The following is a 24173-nucleotide window of genomic DNA, read 5'->3' on the forward strand; positions in this document are numbered from 1 at the left end:
CAATCTACAATGCGATATATCAATACAATCTGATTTTCATATCCCAAATTAATATATTAAAGAAGTGAAACTCAAGCTGCTGGACTAAAACATGTTTGTCGGTGTTGCGTACTAACTTTTGTCGAGATTATATCCGTTTGACTGCCGCTATTAACTTAATTACGTTTTACATGTTTCTATAGGGATTATTTATACAAATATCGCGCCGTGGTTATAATTAACATTTCTGTTTCAGCGCTTTATTACAAAATGACGTAGAAAAAACTCACTAGTTAAATGTGCCAATATATTACCGTTATGCGATATTCACAGAGTCTGAATCGAATGTCATATAGCATGATTTGTGGTAGTTGCTAAGTGCTTTTTCAATGTTCCTTTATGAAATTGACGAAACTTCATTTACAAAATGTTGCGTTAATCACTAGGGCATGAACGCATGTTTCATTAGCAATGGAAAAATCATATTTCTCATTTATTGTTTGAAATAACACATTAAATATCTGTTTGTGATTGATGCTGTTCTCAACGGTTCCTTTCAAAAAATGACGAAAACAACGTAGCATTTTTCCTTCGGTGGTTCGATACAAGTCATATTCGACCTTCATCTTACCTATTTACCACGAATATGCATTGAACAATAAGACTGTTGGACTATCAACAACAATCTTTCAATAGTACAAAAAGGTTTATTTTGTTGACGTCTTTGTATTATCTGTTTCAAAAATATGGATCGGACATACGTTGATGCAAATTTAATAATTATACCGGTAATACATTTGAGAAGTTAAAAATTTCCAATTTGAATGGATTATTAAAAACACGTTACTTAATGTCCTTACCTAAAAATGTTTACTTCTAAGATATTTCTTGATCAGGAGTGACATTTCGATTTTTATAAAGTAAAAGGTCTAAACCGTAAACACGCTTAGTAAATATTTACTTATCTTCGTCCTCGCAGCCGCCGGAAGGAGCTTCGGGGAGCTGGCGCTCATCAACGCCGACTGTGTGCGGAACGCTTCCATCATCGCCGACGAGACGACGGATCTGATAGTGGTGAATCGTGATCTGTATAACCGATCACTCAAAGTAAGATATGTTACGGCAGAACTCTAATCCGATCACTCAAAGTAAGATATGTTACGGCAGAACTCTAATCCGATCACTAAAAGTAAGATATGTTACGGCAGAACTCTAATCCGATCACTCAAAGTAAGATATGTTACGGCAGAACTCTTATCCGATCACTCAAAGTAAGATATGTTACGGCAGAACTCTTATCCGATCACTCAAAGTAAGATATGTTACGGCAGAACTCTAATCCGATCACTCAAAGTAAGATATGTTACGGCAGAACTCTTATTCGCTTAACTTTGCAACACGCTCTTCATAAATACATACATAATGTCAGAAAAAATATTTCCATTATGATTGTCGAGTACTTATCATATGCAACGTTTTACCAATTTCTGAATGCGAAATTGCACGAGATATCGATTAATTATTTACATGTACTAACAGGTTTAAACCTGTTGTTGATGATATTTTGTTATATTTCATATTTGGTAGTGATATTAATTGCACATTTCTCGGCTAAATGTTAAGCGTGTTGTGTCATTGTTTAAACATAATATTTCATAAAATGCGTTTTTCACGCACCAGAGCTTCCTGTGTCGTGCAGCATTTTTTTCGAACAATCAACCATTTTGATTAGAAGTTCAATGTCAATGTAATGGCAGTTTCGTTTGGCAATGTTTTATATCTACCGTATGCATTCTTCGCAGGCGTTTCAAGAAAAAGAGTTCAACGAGAAGAAGCGGTTTGTTGAAGAGTTCCCGTTGTTCCGGGGTTGGCAGACGAAGTATCGGAAGCAGCTCGCCATGTCGCTTCGCAAGGAGAAGGCTAACTTTGATGGCATCATCATCAAACAGGGCTGTCCCACAGACGGGATCTGCTTTCTTTTGAGGTAAGACCGAACATTATCACGGCGTTTCACAGCGATTTATGATATCGAGCTACCAATTCGTGACGGTTCTGCACGTCGACTTTATTGGAATTAAATTTACAGTATTATGTTCCAATAAAAAGCTGACAAGAAGTATATGTACTCTGCTAGTACAGTGAATCTCACATCTCTTGTAAACTTTGTACACAACTGGTTTAATATACATGTATATAACATAATGTGGCCGTTGTACAGATCTAGAAGGAATTTTGTGTTTTAAACTTTACTTGTGAATTCTGCAGCGGACAGGCGAAGATTCTGGTGGACCCACAACAGCACGAGTCTCAGTACTCAGAGCGATTTCCGCTTCCGGATATTGCCGAGTTGGAGAAAGTGGAGGCCAGGGAGTCCATTCGCAGGTAAGCTTACAGACCGACGGGGTACGCTTGACGATGGACGTTATTTAATGGAGTAAAAAGTGTTTTTAAATTCGTGTATAGTGTTTTTATATTCGTGTATAGCATGGTGAGTCAATGAGTTTGAAGAGTCATGAATCGGGATATCTTCGAGAAAACGTTTAATGTATTATGCGATTTTACTGCTCAGCGCCTCGATTGTTAGGTATAAATAGCGAGTGAGTGCGCGCACGTGCAATTGCTGTCCGCTTAGCGAAGTGGTTGGTACACGCGCTTTTCACCTAGGCTACCCTGGGTCAATCCCCGTTTCCGGAACATGTGGGATTAGTCGGTAGTCACTATACATGACAAGTGTTGTTTCATCGAAGTACAAAGGCTCTCCCTAAAAAATACGACCACATTAACATTCAACATATTTCAGTTACAACTTAAAAGCTTAAAAGTGCTGCTATTTTAGCTCGACTATTATATATGAAATATATATAGTGGAGCTATCCTACTCACCCGGCGACGGCGTTCCCGTTAGCGTTAGCGTGCAAATGTTAAAGTTTGCGTACTACCCCAAATATTTCCTATGTCCCTTGACATATTGCTTTAATAGTTTGCATACTTCTTTTCCAACATGACCCCAACCTATAAACAAGAGCAGACAACTGTATCAAGCATTTTGTAAGAATAATGGCCCTTTTTTTCACTTAGAATATGCATATTATTGATAAATCTATGTTAAAGTTTGCGTACCACCTAAAATATTTTTAATGTCCCTTGACATATTGCTTTCATATTTTGCAAACTTCTTTACCAACATGACCCCAATCTATAAACAAGAGCAGACAACTGTATCAAGCATTTTGTAAGAATTATGACCCTTTTTTGTCGTAGTAACTGAATATTTTGTTAAATTTTGTGTTTAGATCCACTTGACTTCTAAAGTACCAAAGCTATTGCTTTCAAACTATAAATATTTTCTTACTATCATGAGGGTACTGTACCTGCCAAGTTCAATTTGACCTTGACCTTTGAATGACCTTGACTCTCAAGGTCAAGAGTAAATTTTAGTTAAATTGCCATAACTTCTTTAATTATGATAAGATTTTATTAATACTTTGACAAAACAACACTTACCTGAATACCACAATGGATTCCACCCAAACAATACCCCACGCCCCAACCCAGAATCCCTGCCCCCCCCCCCCCCTCGCCCCCCCCCCCAAATTTTTTTTATTTTTTTTCCCCTTTTTTATTTTTGAAAGATCATCTAATACCCCCCCCCCCCCCCCGGACTGCCCTGGCTAATCTGGGACGACACTTTACGCACATGCATTATGCCCAGTTTTCCCAGAACACGACTCATATTTCAACCTCAGGCGCGGAATGACCTCATAAACTTCGAAATACACATTCACTTGCAACCTTTCTTTCATGACGTCACCTAGGACATCACTGGACTCGCTAACGAATCGTGATAGAACAACTTTTAAGCACAATACGACTATTGCTCTAAAATTGTTTAAAAGACAATACTTAATAAGTTTCCATATATCTTTAAGCAATCTTGATATTTTTTTTAAGATCGAGTAGATGTGGCTGGCTGTAATGCTGCTGCCTACGCACCTAACTTCAATTCGAACGTTAACTCAGAGCTAGTTATAGAGATTCTCAGACCTATTCAGGCTACAGAACATAAACACTTTTTCTAATTCAGAATCATTTCATGCTGTGTACAAGAAAACGGCAAGATTTGCGAAGAACAGTGGTCTAGTCGTAGGATGCATGTCTTGGAAAGTCTATAGTTCGCACAGAGACGTAGATCTCTGGTTCGCATCCCAATCAGACCATTGGGCATTTTATGAACATATAATTAATCCCACGCTTGCTTCTCCCCACCCAGGAGTATAAACGGGTATCTTTGAAGGAAATAAACCAATGTGCCATGGCTGCAAACTGCGCCGAATGTAAACAATAATATAGCATCATACCCCCCCTCCCCCCCAAACACAACTCGATTTCTGTTTATTTTTTTTTCACCTAGTAAATCTAGCTCTCGAAAATCGAACAATCAAAATGAAGTCATGAACAGAGTCAGCCATTACGGACATCTGCGGGTGAATACGCATAATGGCGAGCAGCAAATACAAATTAACCTCTAAATAATGTGATGGAAATCATAAATCACCGTTTGTTACTGACGCCTTAAAATGACTTGAAATCAACACATCAGTCATATGTTTGCAGGGAGATGAACCTCGCCGTACCGCGCACCGAGGAGAAACGCCATATCTACGGGCCGCCGCGGACGCCCAGCTTTGGAGACCGGAAGCGAACGCACCGGACCGTGGAGGTTTGCGTCATCGGAGCAGTGGAGGTTATCGGTGTGTTACGTTTAAAAGAAACGCGATCAAATTATGTTCGTTAAAATGAAGTTCAACATAGATGATCATCATCATCACCAAGGCCACCACCACCACAACCGTGATCATCATAAAAAGTCTTCAAATAATACAACATAATTAGCATCTACAGTGTTCACATCGTCATCATCAATATTTTGTGTAGCTTTATAATAACCATCAGCATCAAAAGCATTGCCATCTTCTTTGACACACTAGCAATATCAATGATTACCATCGTCATTATCACTGCAGAACGCTTATTGTTCGCCCGCATTATCGATGTATTTCTCTTTGCAGGAGACCTGGAAATCGCATTCGGGCTCCCGTCCTACGCACAGACGATACAGTGTACGCAAGCCGTGGAAATGTTCGTTCTTGACCAGAAAAACTACGAGCGTCTGATCGAGAAACGCAATCCACAGTCGCAGGACGCCATGCGAGACTTCCTGCACGAGAAGTTGAAGGTCCGCATGACGTGGATACAGCCGGACGACTTGCCACTTTTGAGGTACTTCTTATATAAATTAGACGAGAAACGGCGGCAAGAAGAAAATAAGTGGAGAGAATACAATCGTAAGCGGGATAATCGTGAGACGGTTGATTTTTGGAAAAGCGGGAAACTCTTTAATGGGCCGTTAATTGATCAATACGGGCCCGGGAGTGTGTTCTATACTATACGCATGCGTGCTAACTCAAAAAGACCTCCATTTAAAGCAAAATTAGGTACTTCCGGTTTTGGAATAACGAGAGCATTGCCGTCAAGCCGCCACACAAACGGTACCGGAAAGCTCTCGCGCACGACAAACGCGCGAGGTTCAAATCTTAGCATCAGTGCTCAAAATGGGACCGTATCTAATATTAACGGACACTCCGATAAGCCCGGCAACACAACGAACAACAAATTCAACAGTAGCGGAAGTGAGGACGAAACGGCGTCGGATTCCGACGTAGACGCTACTGACGGCCCGCGGGTGTCGCGCTCAAGTAAAGTCGTTTGCGACAGGATTAAACAATCGTCGAGGAACACGAATTCCAATAAATCTGGATCGGGTTGCTCCGTTGATGAGTTTATGAACCGAGAAATGAACGATCTGGCGTTGACGCGGCTTGAGACGCGCATCGAGGAGTGGCACACAAGAGTGAATAAGCTGGAGGAGGGCCGGAACTCTCGTCTCGACAAGAAACACATGGTGAAGTTGCACAGGTATCAGGCAGAGGTAAGCTTTACATGGATATTGTGTTGTTTTGCTGCTTTTTTACTATCTGTTTTAAAAGCGTTACGGTATCAGCAAACTTAGTTTTATGACCAAACGAAAAAACAACAACACAAAACAATTTAATGTGCAGTAAATGGCATGATGGTGAATTGACTGCAGTGAAGAGAGGTACAGTTAAGTTACTGAATGAAATAGAGCGATATAATTTAAGCAAAATGTCAAGTAATCCTGTTCCATTTGAGTTATTTGCAATGTTACGTCCAGTATCAGTATTTACCACAAAGAGGATGCCGAATTTTTGTTCTTGGTTTGCATTTTCCAGAACAGCAAAAAGCCACTGCCGGGGAAAAAGATCATTTTGAAACCTCGCTCCAAACCTAAACCCAACGCGCTGACTATTCATTTGGAGGCGATAGACAACGCTCACAGGAATGCCACGCCCCCACCTGATGTACAGGAAGAGCCAAGGTGAATCCGGGTTCCGCTGTCGTCATACTTTTGTAAAATTGCTTTTTAATGGAGCTTTAAAACACAATTTGCTACCGTTTGCACTTAATACCTACTTTACTTTTCTCTTTTGTGTTAATTTTATTTTATCGCAGGTTTCCTCAAATTAGAACGTAATTCACTCAGTGAACACTTTGTTTTGTAAATACTATATATGCAATATAATGAATTTAAATTGTATTTTCGCAATAAATCGTAAACAAACCTATAAATCCATTCCTAAAGGGCTGGTATTTTGTACAGTTTATCGCGCAAATAATGTATGATATTATTATACAGAAATAGCTCAAGTCGGAATCACGTTCTCTTAAAATCTTAAAATAATACGTCTTATGCTGAACATCTTAGCTAAACGATTACTTTGCATTCGTTGTTGCCGGAATAAGTTAGAAACCCTAGTACGCAGAGTTTATATATGATTTTCGTCTTTGTTCTAAATAATTTGCAGTACTGTTTTTAGTAAATATATATAATGCATACCGGGCATGTTTTTTTAAATTAAGACAAATTCTTTAATTTAATTAATAAAAGCAATTATTTAATTAATAAGTTTACTATCTTTCTATAATATTTCGTGTTTCTTAAATACTAAACTTTTGGGGATTTTTAAAACCTATTGTTATCAAAATAACCGCACTTTTAATGCTCACTTTTTTGTATTAATACAAAACATTAATACACTTTTAATCCTTACTGTTTATGTTTATACCAAAAATACTTCCCCTTTCTCAAGCACAAGCTCAACACGTGACTGTACTCGCGAATTAGCACGTGTCAATACGACACGTGACACGTGGGAGGAGACAGGTCTGTTGCATAATATAGTGTTGAGAATTGACACGTGTGTCGCTTCCTGACAGCACTGCGCACGCGCGACCAAGGGACTGAACTCTGTGTGACGGGGAGGGAGGTGGGAAGAGGGGGGAGTAGGTGAGAACGTGGGACGTGGGATCACGGTTATTTTTGTTTGTCTTGGATATCGTTTAGCCGTGTTCAGTGAAAACGGGTTTAATGCATGTGCGTAAAGTGTCGTCTCAGAATAGCCTATGCAATCCGCACAGGCTAATCAGTGACGACACTTTTCACGTGTATGGTATTTTCTGTTTTAAGAAAGTCTCTTCTTAGCAAAAATCTAGTTTAGGTGAAAACAAAGTATGAATAAAAAACAAAAACAAGTATTACATATTTACACAAGACAATACGCTTTCCGCTTGGGGTTCAATGGTGGGGTGGCGTGGCTTCACGTGGCTTTGCATTCGGTTATACTCGGGACACTGCATTAATATCCAAATGCTGCATAATCTTTGCATTTTGTTTGCATTGAGACATCATAAAGCACACATACAGAGTTGAGTCATTGTTTCCAACTGTAACACTCTGGATTGCATCGAATCCGCTTGGACTATATTCTTCTTTTTGTGTTGTTTTGTTCACGATCTTCTTGCCTGGCAGTCCTCCTCTCTGTTATTTTACCATGGAAGCGTTTTAATTAAATTACCAATATATCTTTTGTAACAATATCTGATTTCATTTGTTTTATTAGAGTGCGCACAGGTTGTACTTTTACAAAGTATTTAACCGCGCATGTATGTATATGAAATAGATGCATCAGCTTTCTTAAGACAGTTGCATATAGGCTGGTATTATACCTTCACTCCTTTGAAATGCTCATTTGACAAGGGCTGTCCAGTAAGCACTGCTTCTCACATAGGAGTCCGGGGTTAAACCCCGCTCGAAGCGCATGATGATTGGTTGATGTTCACATTACCATATAAGTGGGGTATACTTGCATCCCCGTACAACACAAGACATAAATTTAATTTCTTTCAGTAAAAAGTTTAAGAGCTGGGCATCACAGCGATACTTAGAAACCCGTTCATTTAGTGTATAAAGTAGGCATGCTGGAAAAGGCATACATTTCTAAATACAGCCATACTTATGCACATTTTTTTAAAGATGCCATTCGTTAGAAAATATAGCACTATGCAGCTCGATATATTCTTCAATATAACTCTACACAGTGCTATTACACCACCCGTGTATGCCTTTATGCATAATTTATTCAATGTTTTGTGCTACTGATAACTGTAGTACTTGCTTTTGTACATGCAGCAGTTTATATGCATGCTATCGTACTTCGCTGCGAAATGCTGTGCATCTTGGCCTACTTATTTTGCTTTACCATATTGACTTTTATTATCAACATTATTTTTTATTCTTATAATACTGATGCGATGTAATGAAGCACATTTATCATTGTTTTATTAAAAAATTGAACATATGTATTTTAAATGATAGCATTTGATTAAATGTGTCGAAAAACAAAGACATCTTAGTTATGTAAAATTATCGGCTAATAAAACAAAAGTAAATTTTCAAATGAAAATTACATTCATAATACACTTTAATTTATGAGGTAATCACCGACTCTAGCTTTAATGATGACGTCATTACGTATTTCAGACCCGCCGTTGCGTCACTGCGGTATAAGGAGACCACAGTCTTGTAAACCAGTGACGTTAACTACTCCCGTACCACTGAATCGACGGGTACGTCCTTGTTATATACCACCATATTAAGATATGCATTAACTTTTTAAGCGTAAAACACGTGTAAATATATTTGATGTTTACATCACCTCGTTTATTTTGGCCGGCCAGCTATGATACCGTCATCACCAACTTCAATGTCACCTCATATGCTACGAATATCCCCACGTGCATTGCCACCAAATATCCTACTGTATCTCACCACCGAGTGCATTTTCAAAATCTACGCTTACAACCGCATCACCTTCGTGGTCACTATCTACGCTACCAGCATCAAGCAACTCATTCTTTCCACCAAAACCATCAACTGTTTTGACACCACAAACTCATCAAACATAACCACATGCATTGACACCATGTTTGTTACCACATCACACTACATTCATGTGAATACATCACCACGACAATTATCAACATTTAAGATACCAACATGGCCACAATCATTGTCACCATCAACGCTGTCAACATCACCACGCGCATTGACGAATTTAACGCACCACATTCAATCCCACATATAGGCTACCCACACAACCGTGTTGACAACCAACATCCCCGCGTTCATGACTGTCATCTTCGCGACCAAAGTCATCACATTATTTCCACCATATCCGCTACCAGTATCACCTAATTCATTGCACCAGATACGCTACCAACATCGTCTTGATCGTACTCATAGACACTACCAACATTCCCACGCTCATTTCCATTATCTACGCTACTCACTTCACCGCGCTCATTTCTATTATCTGCGCCTCAAACGTCACCGCTTTCTTTACAACATCCTACGCTACCAACATCATCCCTCGTGCAGTGCCACTACATCAAGCATATTGCCACCGCAAATGATACCGCAATCATTTTCATTCCAGCCACCTATAATTCCAACTAAAACAGATCTTTCACTACTACATGTTTATGTCCACCACATGCGCAAACAAATATCCTGAAATGACCGCGTTCTTTGCCACCATTTTCGTAAGAGTTTTCATTCTTGTTTTCAGCCGAAATCTGCCCGGAACTACACCGCGGAAGAATACGTATCCCTGAAAGAAGAGCTTCGCCGGAAGCAGATCGCGTATAAATCCCTCCTAACTCGACCATCGACTTCATTTATTTAGAAGACCAAATTTTTAGATTTTGATTTCTATGTTACTTATTTTAGCATAATAATGCATGGCACTACTAAATCTCGCCATTTTAACATGACGGACTATATTGAAAGGATGTATTAATGCAATTATTAAAACCAAACCAAACTCATATCGTTCTTTTGTTCTGTCGATTTTTACCACAGTAGTGAACATTGTTTAATTGTCTACCGGTAGTCTCGCTAAAACAAAACCACCTAAATACTATAAATTATCTATACAAATTCGAAGATACGTTTCTAGGTTCATTATGTAGATGTATAAGTCATTTCTCGTCCTTGCACTTCGTCGGATCCAATTTCATTAGGGGTCATCTACTGTCCACGGCCAATTCACATGTAAAGTATCATGCCAATCGGTTAATTTGTGGACGAGTTATATATCGGAAACGATTTTCACACTTATTGTGATAGTGACCTTGACCTTTGACCTGGTTATCCCAATTTCAATAGGGGTCGTCTACTGTCTACGACCAATGCACATGTGAATTATTAAGCAAATCGTTCAAATTATTGACGAGCTATTGATCGACAACGATTGTCACACTTACTGCGATAGTGACCTTGAACGTTGACCTAGGTGACCCCAATATCCATAGGGGTCGTCAACTGTCCAAGGCCGATGCAAACGTGAAGTATCAAGCCAAGCGGTCAATTCGTTGACAATCTATTAATCGGAAACGATTTTCACACTAATTGTGATAGTGACTTTAACCTTTGAACTCGTGACCCCAATTTCATTAGAGGCCAATGCACATGTAAAGTATCAAGCCAATCGGTCGAATCGTTGACGAGTAATTGATCGGAAACGATTTTCACATTTATTGTAAAAATGACCTTGACCTTTGACCTAATGATCTCAATTTCAATAGGGATTATCTTCTGTCCGAGGCCAATATACATGTGAGGTATCAATCCAATCGATCTTTTCGTTGACGAGCTATTGATCGTAAATGACTTTCACATTTATTGTAATAGTGACCTTGATTTTTTACCTATTGTTCTCAATTTCAATAGGGGCCATCTACTGTCAATGACCAATGCACATGTAAAGTATCAAGCCAATCGGTCGTTTCGTTGACGAGTTATTGATCGGAAACGAACTGGTCTGCCGACAGACCGACAGACCGACCGACATCCAGCGAAACAATACCCCCTCTTCTTCGTAGGAGGGAATGATAAGAGCTGGTTATTATGACTGAAGCGAACGGAAAACCAAGTGAACATCGCCAGCATTGTAACTGATTTGAAAAAGAATAGTCTGATTGGTTGCATTGTATTGAGAATTGGACACGGGGACCACTAAGATGTCTTATTAATTAAGCATAACTATGAACGTTGTGCTGACCTAATCCCCACGGAAACTCAAGAAACATTGCTTTGAATGAACGGAGGTTCCGACGGTGATGAAGGTGATACGAAACGTTTTGACTTTGCTTTTGTGTGAAAACTGCATATAAAAACTGATGCGGTGGCAAAATGCATTCAATACTAACCCCTTCAATGCGTGAACAAATCGAGCAATTGCGTTCAACGTTGTCAATAACGTGTTTGTTTGTCTGATATAAAATGTTCTGGATTTGTAACGAGGGTAAATAAACAATTGTAAAATCGATTTCCTCACAAAGATTCAGTCGGATCTAAAAGATAAACCCACTCACCTTTCACAAATCACAAACATCGCAAAATGTACGGAAATTTGCCATGTTTGAGTAAAAACGTGATGGCTTTACTCGATACTTTTCTTGTGATTGGTATTAAATGGTTAAAGGGATGGAACTTCTTCATAGACGATGTCAACGAAATAAGTAGAAATCTTTTTTGAAGAAGTCGAACATAGTAATCCCACTCGTGAATTCGGAAATTGTGGCGATTTGTTAGCGCGAAGGACTTGCAAGTACATGTCATGTTATCAATACACGAGGGCCTTTCCAGACTTTCGTAAACACATTATACAATAATAGCGTACTGTCGAAAAATACTTCCTATACAGTTTTGTTATTTGGTATATAATTAAAAAAAAATATTTTTTCATATCGAAATTAGTCTACACGAAAACAAATGTTATTCGACATTCACCAACCACGTGAGGCCATATTTAATGCCATTATTCTTATGGAAACCTACGGTGACAATGCGACTATCAAATGTTTTACTATGCTGTGTTATTATTCATTGTTTTTGGTCGTTGCCGGATTTCGTTCCGTGCGTTAAATTAATTGCTGTGTGTCGATCTCAATAATGCAGATAATGCAGTTGCTTAAGATAAAGCAAGGATTAAAAAAAGTTGACAGAATGTATTGATCCGTTAGATACAAGCAAGTGTTTGACATCAATCTGATTGATTCAAGTGTGATTGGCTTACAAGCTAATTCTAGGGATTGATAATAACCATATACCAAACCATGTATTGGCTCTAGAACCTACTGCTATGTTAACTGAAACAAATGAATTCAGAATAGAAAAAAACCCAGATAGGTGGTGAAGAATCAATTAAAGTGTGTGAGTGGCACATTGAAAGCCAGATCATATGTTCGTTAATAGATTAATCTGCTGTCCTTTGTGTCATATAAGACAACATCTGAATACATGCGATGTCTACGTAATTTTTGGCCGATACATAGGGTTCAGCACCAAAAGTGTTGAGGTCAGGTAGACAATGACTCAAGGGTGTCAATGTATCGGGTGACATGTCTGTACCACCACAGAATATTACATGTATACCAGGTGTCAATCAGAACAAACAACAACTGATTGGATGCAATAAGGTGCCTGGGTAGTTTGGTAAGTGTAAGGGAACATTTATTCAGATGCTGAATGCAGGCAACTCCATCAGACTGTTAGGCGATATGACAGCTTGTATGAACGAAAATGTGAAAGAATATTTGTCTCAGAATGCTATGGAAATGATAATAGATACAGAGGAAACGTGTTTTACAAGACAGAACCTTTGGGCAACCAGGGTAGGGAAGTCGGGTAAGGCTATGTCATCGCTAGCAAGCTTGCCGCCAACCACGGAAGCATTCTATGCAAATGTGAAACGTGTTCACATACAGGCGTGTTTATGGAGACACGCATAAGATGCAGACCCCCTTGATCTGAATCCATGCGATAAAACACACTTTTACCCATTGCAGTAGCATCAAATGTTGCTTAATCTCCTCTCAATGCGCTTAAAATAATAAAATGTGGGTGTATAAGCGATAGCCTATGTTTACACTTGGGTGCTCGTGCGACTATCATGTACTATCTTTTGCGCTTGTCAAAAGATTCAGGTCGACATAATACAATTTATCAATGATCAGAAAAAACATGCCCATGAGATAACTTGCTTTGTCCATGAGGAAGGAAAGATGGAGAATAATGGTATATTGCTTTATGTAATTGTCGGTACAAAGACAAACATGGGAACTGAACTAATATTTACATAGAAAACATCGCTCTGTGCTAGACAACAACTCCCAACATGAGATAAACTAGTATACATACTAAGTTATAACATAATGTTTGAAAAAAATGACCTTATCATGAACTTGGTGAACAAATGTGGAATTATACGTTTAATGATTTTTCAATTCATACATGATGTGCCTTATGACATTTATGATAGCGGTGTATTTCCATAACACATGATACCTATGACGAAGTTGCTGTTACTTGTAAACGCGGATAATACTACTTTTCTGTAATGGTCAGGATTAGGTTGAAATGTTCTTGTTATACTATACTCTGCATATGAATTATTTGAATTCATTAAATCGAACACTTATTAACCACTTAATTGCTGCTAAATTGTCATATTGTTTTATTTTCATAATTTTTATGTGAAAATTTGGGTATGATCTTGGTTTTAAGAGCAATTTTTTAAGCAGCCAAATCGATTCTGGCAGCTATTTTGGACGCAATCTTCATTTTTTTTAATAACACACGTTTGCATTTCTTTATTTATATTTAACATGTTTAAATATATCAAAATGGCATTATTATACATAAAATGATGCATTTCTATTTGTTTAAACAAATCAGACCGGAAATGGCCGCCATCTCGGACGCCATCTTGAATTTCTCGTAACACCCAAAGATACAAGCCCGGCATCATTTGGATTCTTCATCAGTTGCATGTCTCGAAACAAAAAACACTTTAACATTTACTATACACAACAATGTCGGGTTTAGTGAAAAATGGCCACCTTTCTGCCGGACTTCAAAGGGTGTTAGGCTAAATCCAACAGCCAAATTCCGTTCACTAGACTACATACTACTTAAAGAGTAGTGAATTCGTTAATTGATTTATTAGTTTATTTGTCGGCTTGTTTTATCAATCGCGCTGAAATAACTGAAATCCATAATCAGATCTGTCACGTGATATGGCGCGGAGAAGACGTGTTTTACATCAGAGAGAGTATTTTTGATAAAATTAAAATTTAAAGAGTGTGAAGTGCTTGGATTTATATCGGAATAAGTGAGAAACGTTATATGTGACTAATTATTTGGTTTATTTCAACATGAAAATGATAATTAAACATGACGAGGAAGAGAAAAGACAGAAATAGTAGTGGGAGTGCGAGCGGGAATGTAAACAAAGCTACCAAGCCAAGAGGCCCGTCTGAAGAAATTGACTCTAATATTTCGGTGAGTGAGATTTTAAGTAAAGCTAGTGCTGTGTTATTCCCGGATTCGAACTCTGCGGATGATAACACATTTGATATGACACCAGGGAATAATTCTAACTCTAACTCTAAACAAAGCAGTTGCTCAAATATGGCAGACGGAGGACGCGAGCCGACTAACAAGGATCTTATGGATTGCATGAACGCATTAGGCGTTAGAATAGGAGCCATGGAGCGTAAGCTCGGTGTCCTCGATAACCTGGAGGTAAAAGTTATGGACTTTGACAAAGAGCTCAAGAAAATTTGGTTGGCGTTGGACGACCGCGTAAAACGCACCGATGCGCGAGTTATGTCGCTAGAAGAGCTAGTGGATTACGCAGACGTCGGGGCGGCGCAGATGGCCGAGAAGGTGGCTATGCTGGAGAAACAGCGGGAGGAGCTGCGGGACGACGTTGCGTACCTGAAGTCGCAATCCATGCGGAACAACCTAGTGTTCACAAATATCCAAGAGGACAACTCCACCGGCATCGAGACGGCGGAAATTACGGAAACAAAGTTACGTAATCATTTACAAGAGAAACTAAAAATTGCAAAGGACATTGCAGACACGATCCGCTTTGAGCGCGTTTATCGTTCACCGGGACAGCCAGTTTCCGGTAAGATTCGCAACATCGTTGCCAAATTTACATTTTTCAAGGACCGGGAGATGGTACGGAGAGAATGGAAACACCTGTCAGGAACCGGATGCCAAATGTTTGAACAGTTCCCACCGGAAGTGGTTGAAAAGCGCCGAAAGTTAGTGCCTAAAATGAAGGACGCCACAAAAGAGGGAAAACGATCTTGGATCGTGTACGATACCCTGTACGTGGACGGTAAACCAGTGAAACAGTAGGAGCACGACGGGGATGAACTTTCTATCCTTTCGTGGAACATTCATGGCCTTACCAGAGACAAAAAGGAAAGTCCTGACATTGTAAATATTTTAAAACAGTCTGATATTTGTTTTCTTTACGAATCATGGTGTGATTCTAACAGTAATATGAATCTAAACGGATACATTTCACATAATTTTTACCGTAAATTTCAGCATAGAAGAGCCCGTAGAAACAGTGGAGGAATTGTTTTATATTATAAAGAGCAATTAAAAGATGGAATACAAATAATTAAAAATCATTTTGATACAATCATTTGGCTTAAACTTGACCATTTATTTTTTAATACCCAGAACAATATTTATGTATGTGGAGCCTATATCTGGGGAGAAGATTCACCTATGTACAACAGTATTAATATCGATTTATTTGATATTCTAGAAAATGATTTGTTTCTGTATGATAGCTTAGGAAGTGTTTTTATTTGCGGCGATTTTAACAGTAGAGTCGGTCAGAAAAGTGATTTTATTATATTTGATAAAGTAAATGATTGTTGTGATTGTCCTGATTATGTTTTCGATAGCACACCTGCACGGGCCTCCAATGACAGGTCACATAATAACCACGGGATAAAAGTGTTAGATCTTTGTAAAGGTACATGTTACCGAATTATTAACGGTCGTATAGGTAATACTGATCAATATACATTTTTGTCCAATAATGGTTGCTCAGTTATTGATTACTTGTTAACAAAAGAATGTAATTTTTCCCAGATAAAGTCATTTACAGTATGTCCATTCAATGAATGGAGTGATCACGCCCCATTGCATTTTTCACTGAACTGTAATAACATTCCCCGAGATGGTTTATACTATTCAGAGACTAGGTATAAATGGGATTCTACGTTTAGAGAGGAGTTTCGCTCACGACTTATTTCTCAATTGCCTTTGTTTAATACCATTGTTAATACCGCAGATTATTTAAGCAGGGATTCCGTGAACAATATGTTACTTTTATTTACAAACACTATTCGTGATATAGCTGACCCTTTGTTTTCGAAAGAGTGTATTTTTAAAGATCAGGTTGCTTTTGAAAATTATACTAGTAGTAATAAGGAGTGGTTTGACAGTGATTGTATAGATGCCCGTAATTTATATCTAGATGCACTTCGATGCTTCAACACTGATAAAACATTTAACAACAGAATAGTTTTATGTGAGAGAAAAAAAGAGTATAAAAATATTGTCAGAAAGAAAAAATGTTGCGATTATAAACGAAGAATGGATAAAATTACAGAATTAAGGAAAAGTAAACCAAGGGAATTTTGGAAACATTTTAAGTCAAAAACCAATAGATCTAATGATATACCGTTAACTGAATTCACAGATTATTTGTCGAGGGTTAGCTCGGATAATGTTGGTGCATCGAATTTAGAAGCGGAAAGTTTTAATTTGTGCAATGATTTTAATCTTCCTAATAATGTATATCCTGAACTAGATGAACCGATAACGGTGCATGAAATAACAACTGCTGTAAAATCACTTAAGCGATTTAAAGCTTATGGGAGTGACAACCTTTTAAATGAATATTTTATAGAATCTATTGACATTCTGTCATCTTATTTATGTGATTTATTTAACAATATACTAAATTCCGGTTATTTCCCGGACCAGTGGACGGAAGGTATTATTATCCCCCTTCATAAAAAAGGTTCCAAATCCGATGTTAATAATTATAGAGGAATTACGTTAGTGAGCTGTTTGTCAAAATTATTCACTACTGTTATAAATAAACGCGTTGAAAATATCTGTACAAAACATAACATCATTTCGGACGCCCAATTCAGATTTCGAAAAGGACGATCTACTACTGACGCAATATTTATTTTATTTTCTTTGATAAATCATTATTTATTTGAAAACAAACGTTTGTATGTTATTTTTGTCGATATGATGAAATGCTTTGATACTATTTATAGAAATGCTTTATGGTTAAAAATGTTTAAATGTGGTATTCAAGGCAAAATATTAAGAATCGTGAGAGATATGTACCAAAAAGTTAAGTCATGTGTAAAATCATTATCTTCATTTTCGGATTACTTTAGCTATGCTGTTGGCTTACGTCAATGAGAAGTTATGTTGCCTTTGTTATTTTCTATCTTTGTAGAAGATCTTGAGTTGTTTTTGCAAAATAATATTGATTCAGGTTTGCAACTAGATGACATTGTTTTAATTTTATTACTTTTTGCAGACGACATGGCCATTGTGGGTAAATCACCAGAAGAAATTCAGAACCATTTAGATAATTTATATACTTATTGTAATACATGGGGACTGAAAGTTAATATTGATAAGACAAAGATAATGGTTTTTCGAAAAAGAGGCGGATTATTGCCAAATGAAAAGTGGACATACAATGGCCATGCTATAGAAACTGTAAATGATTTAAATTATTTAGGTGTTGTATTTAATTATACAGGTAGTTTTAATTTAAATCAAGAACATTTAATTGGTAAAGCTCTTAAAGCATTGAATACATTGTTTTGCAAATGTCAATAATTTGATTTAAAGCCAAAAATTTTTTGTCAGTTATTTGATGCATTCGTAGGGTCATTTTTAGGTTATTCATCAGAAGTTTGGGGTTTTACGAAATCTAAGGAATTGGAAAGGATACATCTGAAGTTCTGTAAAAGGCTTTTAAGAGTTAAAACTAATACATGTAATGCATGTGTTTATGGTGAGTTAGGAAGATATCCTCTTTTTATACATAGATACATGCGAATCGTACAATATTGGTTTAAAATAGCAGCCTCTGATAACATAATTATTAAAACTGTATACAATATTGGAGTTTCAGATTACGCCAAAGGCTGTCGAAATTGGATTTATAACATCAAGAAATTATTGGATGATTACGGATTAAGTTATGTCTTCAATAGTGTCCATGATATTGATTTTAATTTTTTTAAACCCATTATAAAGTCCAGAATTATAGATTCATATAAACAAAATTGGCACCGTACACTAGAAGATAGTTCAATGTTAGACATCTGTAGAACATTTAAGTCAAATCTCGAATATGAGATTTACCTAGACTTAGTTCCAAAACATTTAAGGTTTTATTTATGCCGATTAAGATTATCTGTACACCCCCTTCGTATACAGACTGGTAGATATAATGGAAACACTATTGCTAGGCAAGAAAGATATTGTCTTTGTTGTAATACCACGGATATTGAGGACGAATTTCATTTTGTATGTATTTGTTCAACATTTGTTGATTTAAGAAAGAAATACATAAAAAAATATTTCTATAATAATCCATCTGTTATTAAGTATGTACAATTGCTACAATCAACTAATAGGTCTGATTTAATAAAACTATGTTTGTTTGTTAAGGAATCATTGAGTATTAGATTGAATTTGTTAAATCGTATAACATAATTTTCTTATTGTTCATCCTCTGTACTTCTGTATATATTTGTTTTGTAAATATTCATTTTTGTTGACACTTGTTTTCTGCGCATATACATGTTGACATATATCAATTCTAACCACCTGTGATATTGACGATGTACATTGTGCAAGTCAAATAAAATGTCTGTCTGTCTGTCTGTCTGTCATAATAACTTGAAAGCAAAGCATTGCTATTTTTTATTTCTATATTGTAAATTAATTAAGGTAGATAGGTCGGCTAAAGAAATGAGTAGACTATTTTACGATTCCCCAATAAATGAGAATATACACAGAAAATGCATTGACACGCAGAAATATTTTCAATTTGTTTTTCTATAGTATCTAACATTCTTCTTTAAATTAAATTTAGCGAAAATTATTAAATAAAGCAAAAACTATCGTAATCTTAAAGGTAAGTTCATTTTTTTGACAACGCAACTGGAATACCAAAAACGGTGTAAAAACGCTGTGTCGCCACCAAAAATGGTATTACTGGTCGTGTTAATATAAACACACTTCTCTGTTTAAATCCAATAGCCACCGCACTACCGAATAGTGTATACGTGCGATTAATTGATATCCTGGACGTATATTAGATTCATATTTATATGCGAATACATACGAAAGACGGAAGTTTAATAAAAACTAACACAAAATCATACAACTATAAACCATGAAATTCATTCATTTATCCTGTCTGATCGATGTAAAGTAGGTCAAGCGAGTTGTGTATCGTGTTATTTCTTTAAAGTTGACCCAGCATTTGTAAAAATATTTCAAGATATGTACATTTCCAGAAAGGAAATTCATTTTTGCGTTGAATAAGACCGAGATCGTGAAAATCGCTGCACAATTAATGAAGTTATGGCTGTTGAAAGCGATGCATCCCGTTTTCGTGTGATTCTGAGTTGGATACCTTGTTATATATATATTTGATAGTGAAATAAATTTTTTTTCAGAAAAGTTGATTTTTCGTTATAATATGATTATTTATCATATACAATGATAATTTTCACTAATGAATATCATAGCCACACGCTAACCACATGTGATGCGAAAATGTGCCACTTTTTCCGCCAAATTGGAGTTATCTGCGCAGTTTGTTGCCATGTTGACAAAGAAGCAGACTGCACTTGTCCGATGAAAAGTAGTTCGGGTCCATGTGGAGTCCTTGCGGACTGACCTCAGTCATGAGTCTGCTGGCCTTATTTCCGCTAGCCAGACGATTAGTGTTTACCATTAGGCGACTAAAATAACGTCCGATAAGATCTCTACTAGTAGCAATAGTGTTGTTGGTGGTGGTAGTGGTGATGGTTGTGGTTGTGCTGGTAGTGGTGGTGGTGGCAGTGGTGGTGGTGGCGGCGGTGGTGGTGTTGGTGGTTGTGCTGGTAGTGGTGGTGATGGTGGTGGTGGTGGTGGTGGTGGTGGAAGTGGTGGTAGTGGTGGTGGTGGTGGTGGTGGTGGTGGTGGTGGTGGTGGTGGTGGTGGTGGTGGTGGTGTAGGTGGTGGTGGTGGTGGTGGTGGTGGTGGTGGTGGTGGTAGTGGTGGTGGTGGTGGTGGTGGTGGTGGTGGTGGCGGTTGTGATGGTGGTTGTGATGGTGGTGGTGGTGGTGGTGGTGGTGGTGGTGGTGGTGGTGGTGGTGGTGGTGGTGGTGGTGGTGGTGGTGGTGGTGGTGGTGGTGGTGGTGGTGGTGGTGGTGGTGGTGGTGGTGGTGGTGGTGGTGGTGGTGGTGGTGGTGGTGGTAGTAGATGTAGTAGTCGAAGTAGTAGTAGAAGTAGTAGTAGAAGTAGTAGTAGAAGTAGTAGTAGAAGTAGTAGTAGAAGTAGTAGTAGAAATAGTAGTAGAAGTAGTGGTATCATTACATACTTACATATTTATTATCCTAAGACAATAGCGCCTAGAAAATCATCGAACCGAAAAGACATGACTATTTGGGCATTTATCTCTATAGGTATGATGCACATTAAGTATCATCGAAATAGTTTAGACCTTCGCAAACGCAAGTCAATCAAAAATAGAACTCGGTCTGATGTTTACAGCGGCGTTAATTTTGTCACCCTTTGTGGGAGTACAAACGATAAATAGCTAAGATTGTAATTTAATTTAGCGGTCACTTACCTGAAATATATTACAAGCCTGTGGTGTTTTTTTTTCTTTTTAAAGATTGCATGATATATTTTTTATATTACAAGCCGGGGGTGTTTTTTTGAAAGATTTTATGATATATTTATCCGAATTTCTACACCGTAATTGTTAACTTTCATGATATAGGAAGATAAAGACACAGCTACCTCTGTACAGTGAATTATTCATAAACAATACTCCGATAGCATGTACATGCCTGACCACTGGATATAGATACATTTACTTGCACAACTTACGAAATGTTCTTGAAGCTTTAGGTTGCATTAATTGGTTTCAATAATCTTAAATAATAATTGCTGTTATTTCAAACTTGACCGATATTTAATAGTCTTATTGATACCGTGTAAATGTTTGGTCAAGAATAACGTAATGGAGTGATGACATAACTTATGAGCTAATACGATTTTGCAATTCTTGTATACAAATACGACATCATACAAACATCCTTTGGCGAAATACAATTCAAACAAAATCAATTTTACATTGTATTTATCAACCACTATGTGAAGTCAGAGGTCACCCTTCCTTTCATTAATATAATTATTGCTTACCGTATTGAAAATGTTTTGAATGAGAATCTAAACGTCTGCAGTCTTAAGCGTGCGTTCAAGAGGTCAGATTTAACATTAGTTTGGTCGTGTTTGTATTTAAATTGAAAAAGACTTAGTCCCAATATCAATACTTTACATGAGATATAGTCGCGATTTAATTCTACGTTAATCCGACGTTGGTGCACTAAATTCTAGATTGACTCGGATGCACGTATTATGTATCATTAAGCAATAACCCGTGTGTTAGTCTATGTATTCGTTTCTTGATATGAATGCTTAACCCTTACAGTGCTGGAACCGAATTTTGAAGGCCTTTGCAAACAGTTTGGATCCAGATGAGACGCCACAGTACGTGGCGTCTCATCTGGATCCAAACTGTTTGCTGATCTGATAGTATTCTTTGAAAAACCCCGAAGAAAATGCTAATTTTAGAAATTCAGCAGAAGACATTTTAGCAGATGACAAATTACCCAGCATGCAAAGGGTTAATAACCCCGAGCTGTGTGTTGAGCGTACCCTAAGAAGCCTGCAATTTGACTCGCCATTTGCGTTTCTTTTGATATACAGGTTCAAAGGCAAAATCGACTCCATAACCGATGAGATATAGACCTATGTACAGATAAAGATTTTGAAATGTTGTTGTTGAATAAATATTTAAAATATATGAAAATGTTTTAGTATTTCTCATGATACAACAGCATCCAATAAATGTTGTTGTCAATGATTAGTGAAAACGATTTTTAGGGTTTTAATTATTTACGAGCAAATAACCGATCGTCATTTTGATTCTCGTTATACAATTCGATCTGAACTTGGCGTGGTTTATTGAATGGTTGGTAATCACCTTAACAAAAATATAATGTAAAAAGCGGATATTTTCCCAGTGGTAAAAACACCAAATAATTTGAGTTTAACTTTAAAGAGAATGTAATGTTTCTTAGTGCATGCTGGCACCGTCTTGGTGGTACATCAGAGATTAAACAATTATGTTAGTCGTTTAGCAACTGAAATCCATTTAATTTAACTGCGTTTTTGACCTCATTGTGTTTTTCCCCTAAAGAATCGTATTAAGCACGAACATCAAACTATGATAAAATAATTGAAGTTTTTGACTTATTTTAAACACAGTTTATAGCAAAACTCATATTTACTTTTTGAAAAAGAAGCCATCAGTAAAATTGTACGAACACACCGTTTTTCAATTGTTTTTATATGTATACGTACATGTGTTTTTTAAATCTCCGCGCTCAGTATCTAGGTGTATATATATGTTTCAGAAACGTTTAAATGTCATTTTTTATAGTTTCAAAAAGTATTCGCGACTACCTACATATGACATAAACACATCATAATTAATAACTTTTAATTTACATAATATATTGAATAAATATTCGGTTACATCCTGAACGGCTTCCCTAAATTTGTTAAGATATTGTTCATGCTTTAAATAGTTGCATAATTTAAGAATGAAAATATTTGTATGAACATGATTATGTGCATTTACCAAAGATAGCGTGAGTGTATTGTCGAATACAGGATATTTGTTCATGTCAGTGTAAGATCGTTTGTTATTTCACGAGTGATCATAGAACATATTATTTTTCTATGATCACGAGTGAAATAACAAACGATCTTACACTGACATGAACACATTTTCTGTTTCTTTTATGCCACTTTTTCAAGAAAATAATTAACAGCTGTTTCCCTTTCGCTGAAAAGTTACCCTTTCTCTAGTTGCGTGCCTCAATACATTTAAATACACAAAATAACGTCATTATACCAGCGAAATTCTCCGGTTAAACTCTTTAACACTGTAAATAAACGGTGAAAAAAGCATACAATAAAAAGAAAATTTGTTAGATTCGATGGCATATCGTTTTTTTTATTCACTCGTGATCATAATATATATATATATATATATATATATATATATATATATATATATATATATATATATATATATATATATATATATATATATATATATATATATATATATATATATATATATATATCTTGAAGTAAATCTTGATATGATAATCTGAGAATAGAAAAAGTAGTTCCGAAAATTTGTTATTTTCACCGGTGAAAATAACAATTTGTTTATTTTCACTGCATTTATTTCACTGCAGAAATGCCATATTTTATCATTAGGTATAAAAGAAGATGCTATATCTAATAATATAATAACATACATGTACATATAATATAATTTGTGTTTCTATTTAAAGCAAAGATCATATATACAACAAACATGGATAAGTTCATACCGACGATGTTTTTCATTGAAAATATCGATCAAATATTTATTTTATCAAACCCAAAATATAGTTGACCAACATTGGCATTAGCCTTGAGTACCAGTTTA

General features: G+C 36.8%; 2 protein-coding genes across 3 annotated transcripts in view; both read left to right on the plus strand.

Annotated features, from left to right (window-relative positions):
- Positions 1–10284, plus strand: part of LOC127844534 (uncharacterized) — a 52776-nt gene extending 42492 nt beyond the window's left edge. The window contains exons 4-12 of one of the 2 annotated variants that reach the window (XM_052374864.1): positions 959–1086; positions 1782–1963; positions 2245–2361; positions 4594–4730; positions 5049–5968; positions 6291–6436; positions 7209–7282; positions 8939–9024; positions 10026–10284. In XM_052374864.1, coding sequence (XP_052230824.1) covers positions 959–1086; positions 1782–1963; positions 2245–2361; positions 4594–4730; positions 5049–5968; positions 6291–6436; positions 7209–7282; positions 8939–9024; positions 10026–10142 — 1907 coding nt within the window. In that variant the 3' untranslated portion in view covers positions 10143–10284. The remainder of the gene's footprint in view (positions 1–958; positions 1087–1781; positions 1964–2244; positions 2362–4593; positions 4731–5048; positions 5969–6290; positions 6437–7208; positions 7283–8938; positions 9025–10025) is intronic. The other variant, XM_052374871.1, reaches the window with a different exon arrangement.
- A 4648-nt stretch (positions 10285–14932) lies between these two features.
- Positions 14933–15673, plus strand: LOC127845063 (uncharacterized). The gene has a single exon (XM_052375767.1). It carries the CDS (start codon positions 14933–14935, stop codon positions 15671–15673), a length of 741 nt encoding a protein of 246 aa, XP_052231727.1.
- Positions 15674–24173: the final 8500 nt, after the last annotated feature.

Source organism: Dreissena polymorpha, chromosome 1, assembly GCF_020536995.1.
Source record: "Dreissena polymorpha isolate Duluth1 chromosome 1, UMN_Dpol_1.0, whole genome shotgun sequence".
In the NCBI taxonomy this organism is placed as follows: Eukaryota; Metazoa; Mollusca; class Bivalvia; order Myida; family Dreissenidae; genus Dreissena; species Dreissena polymorpha.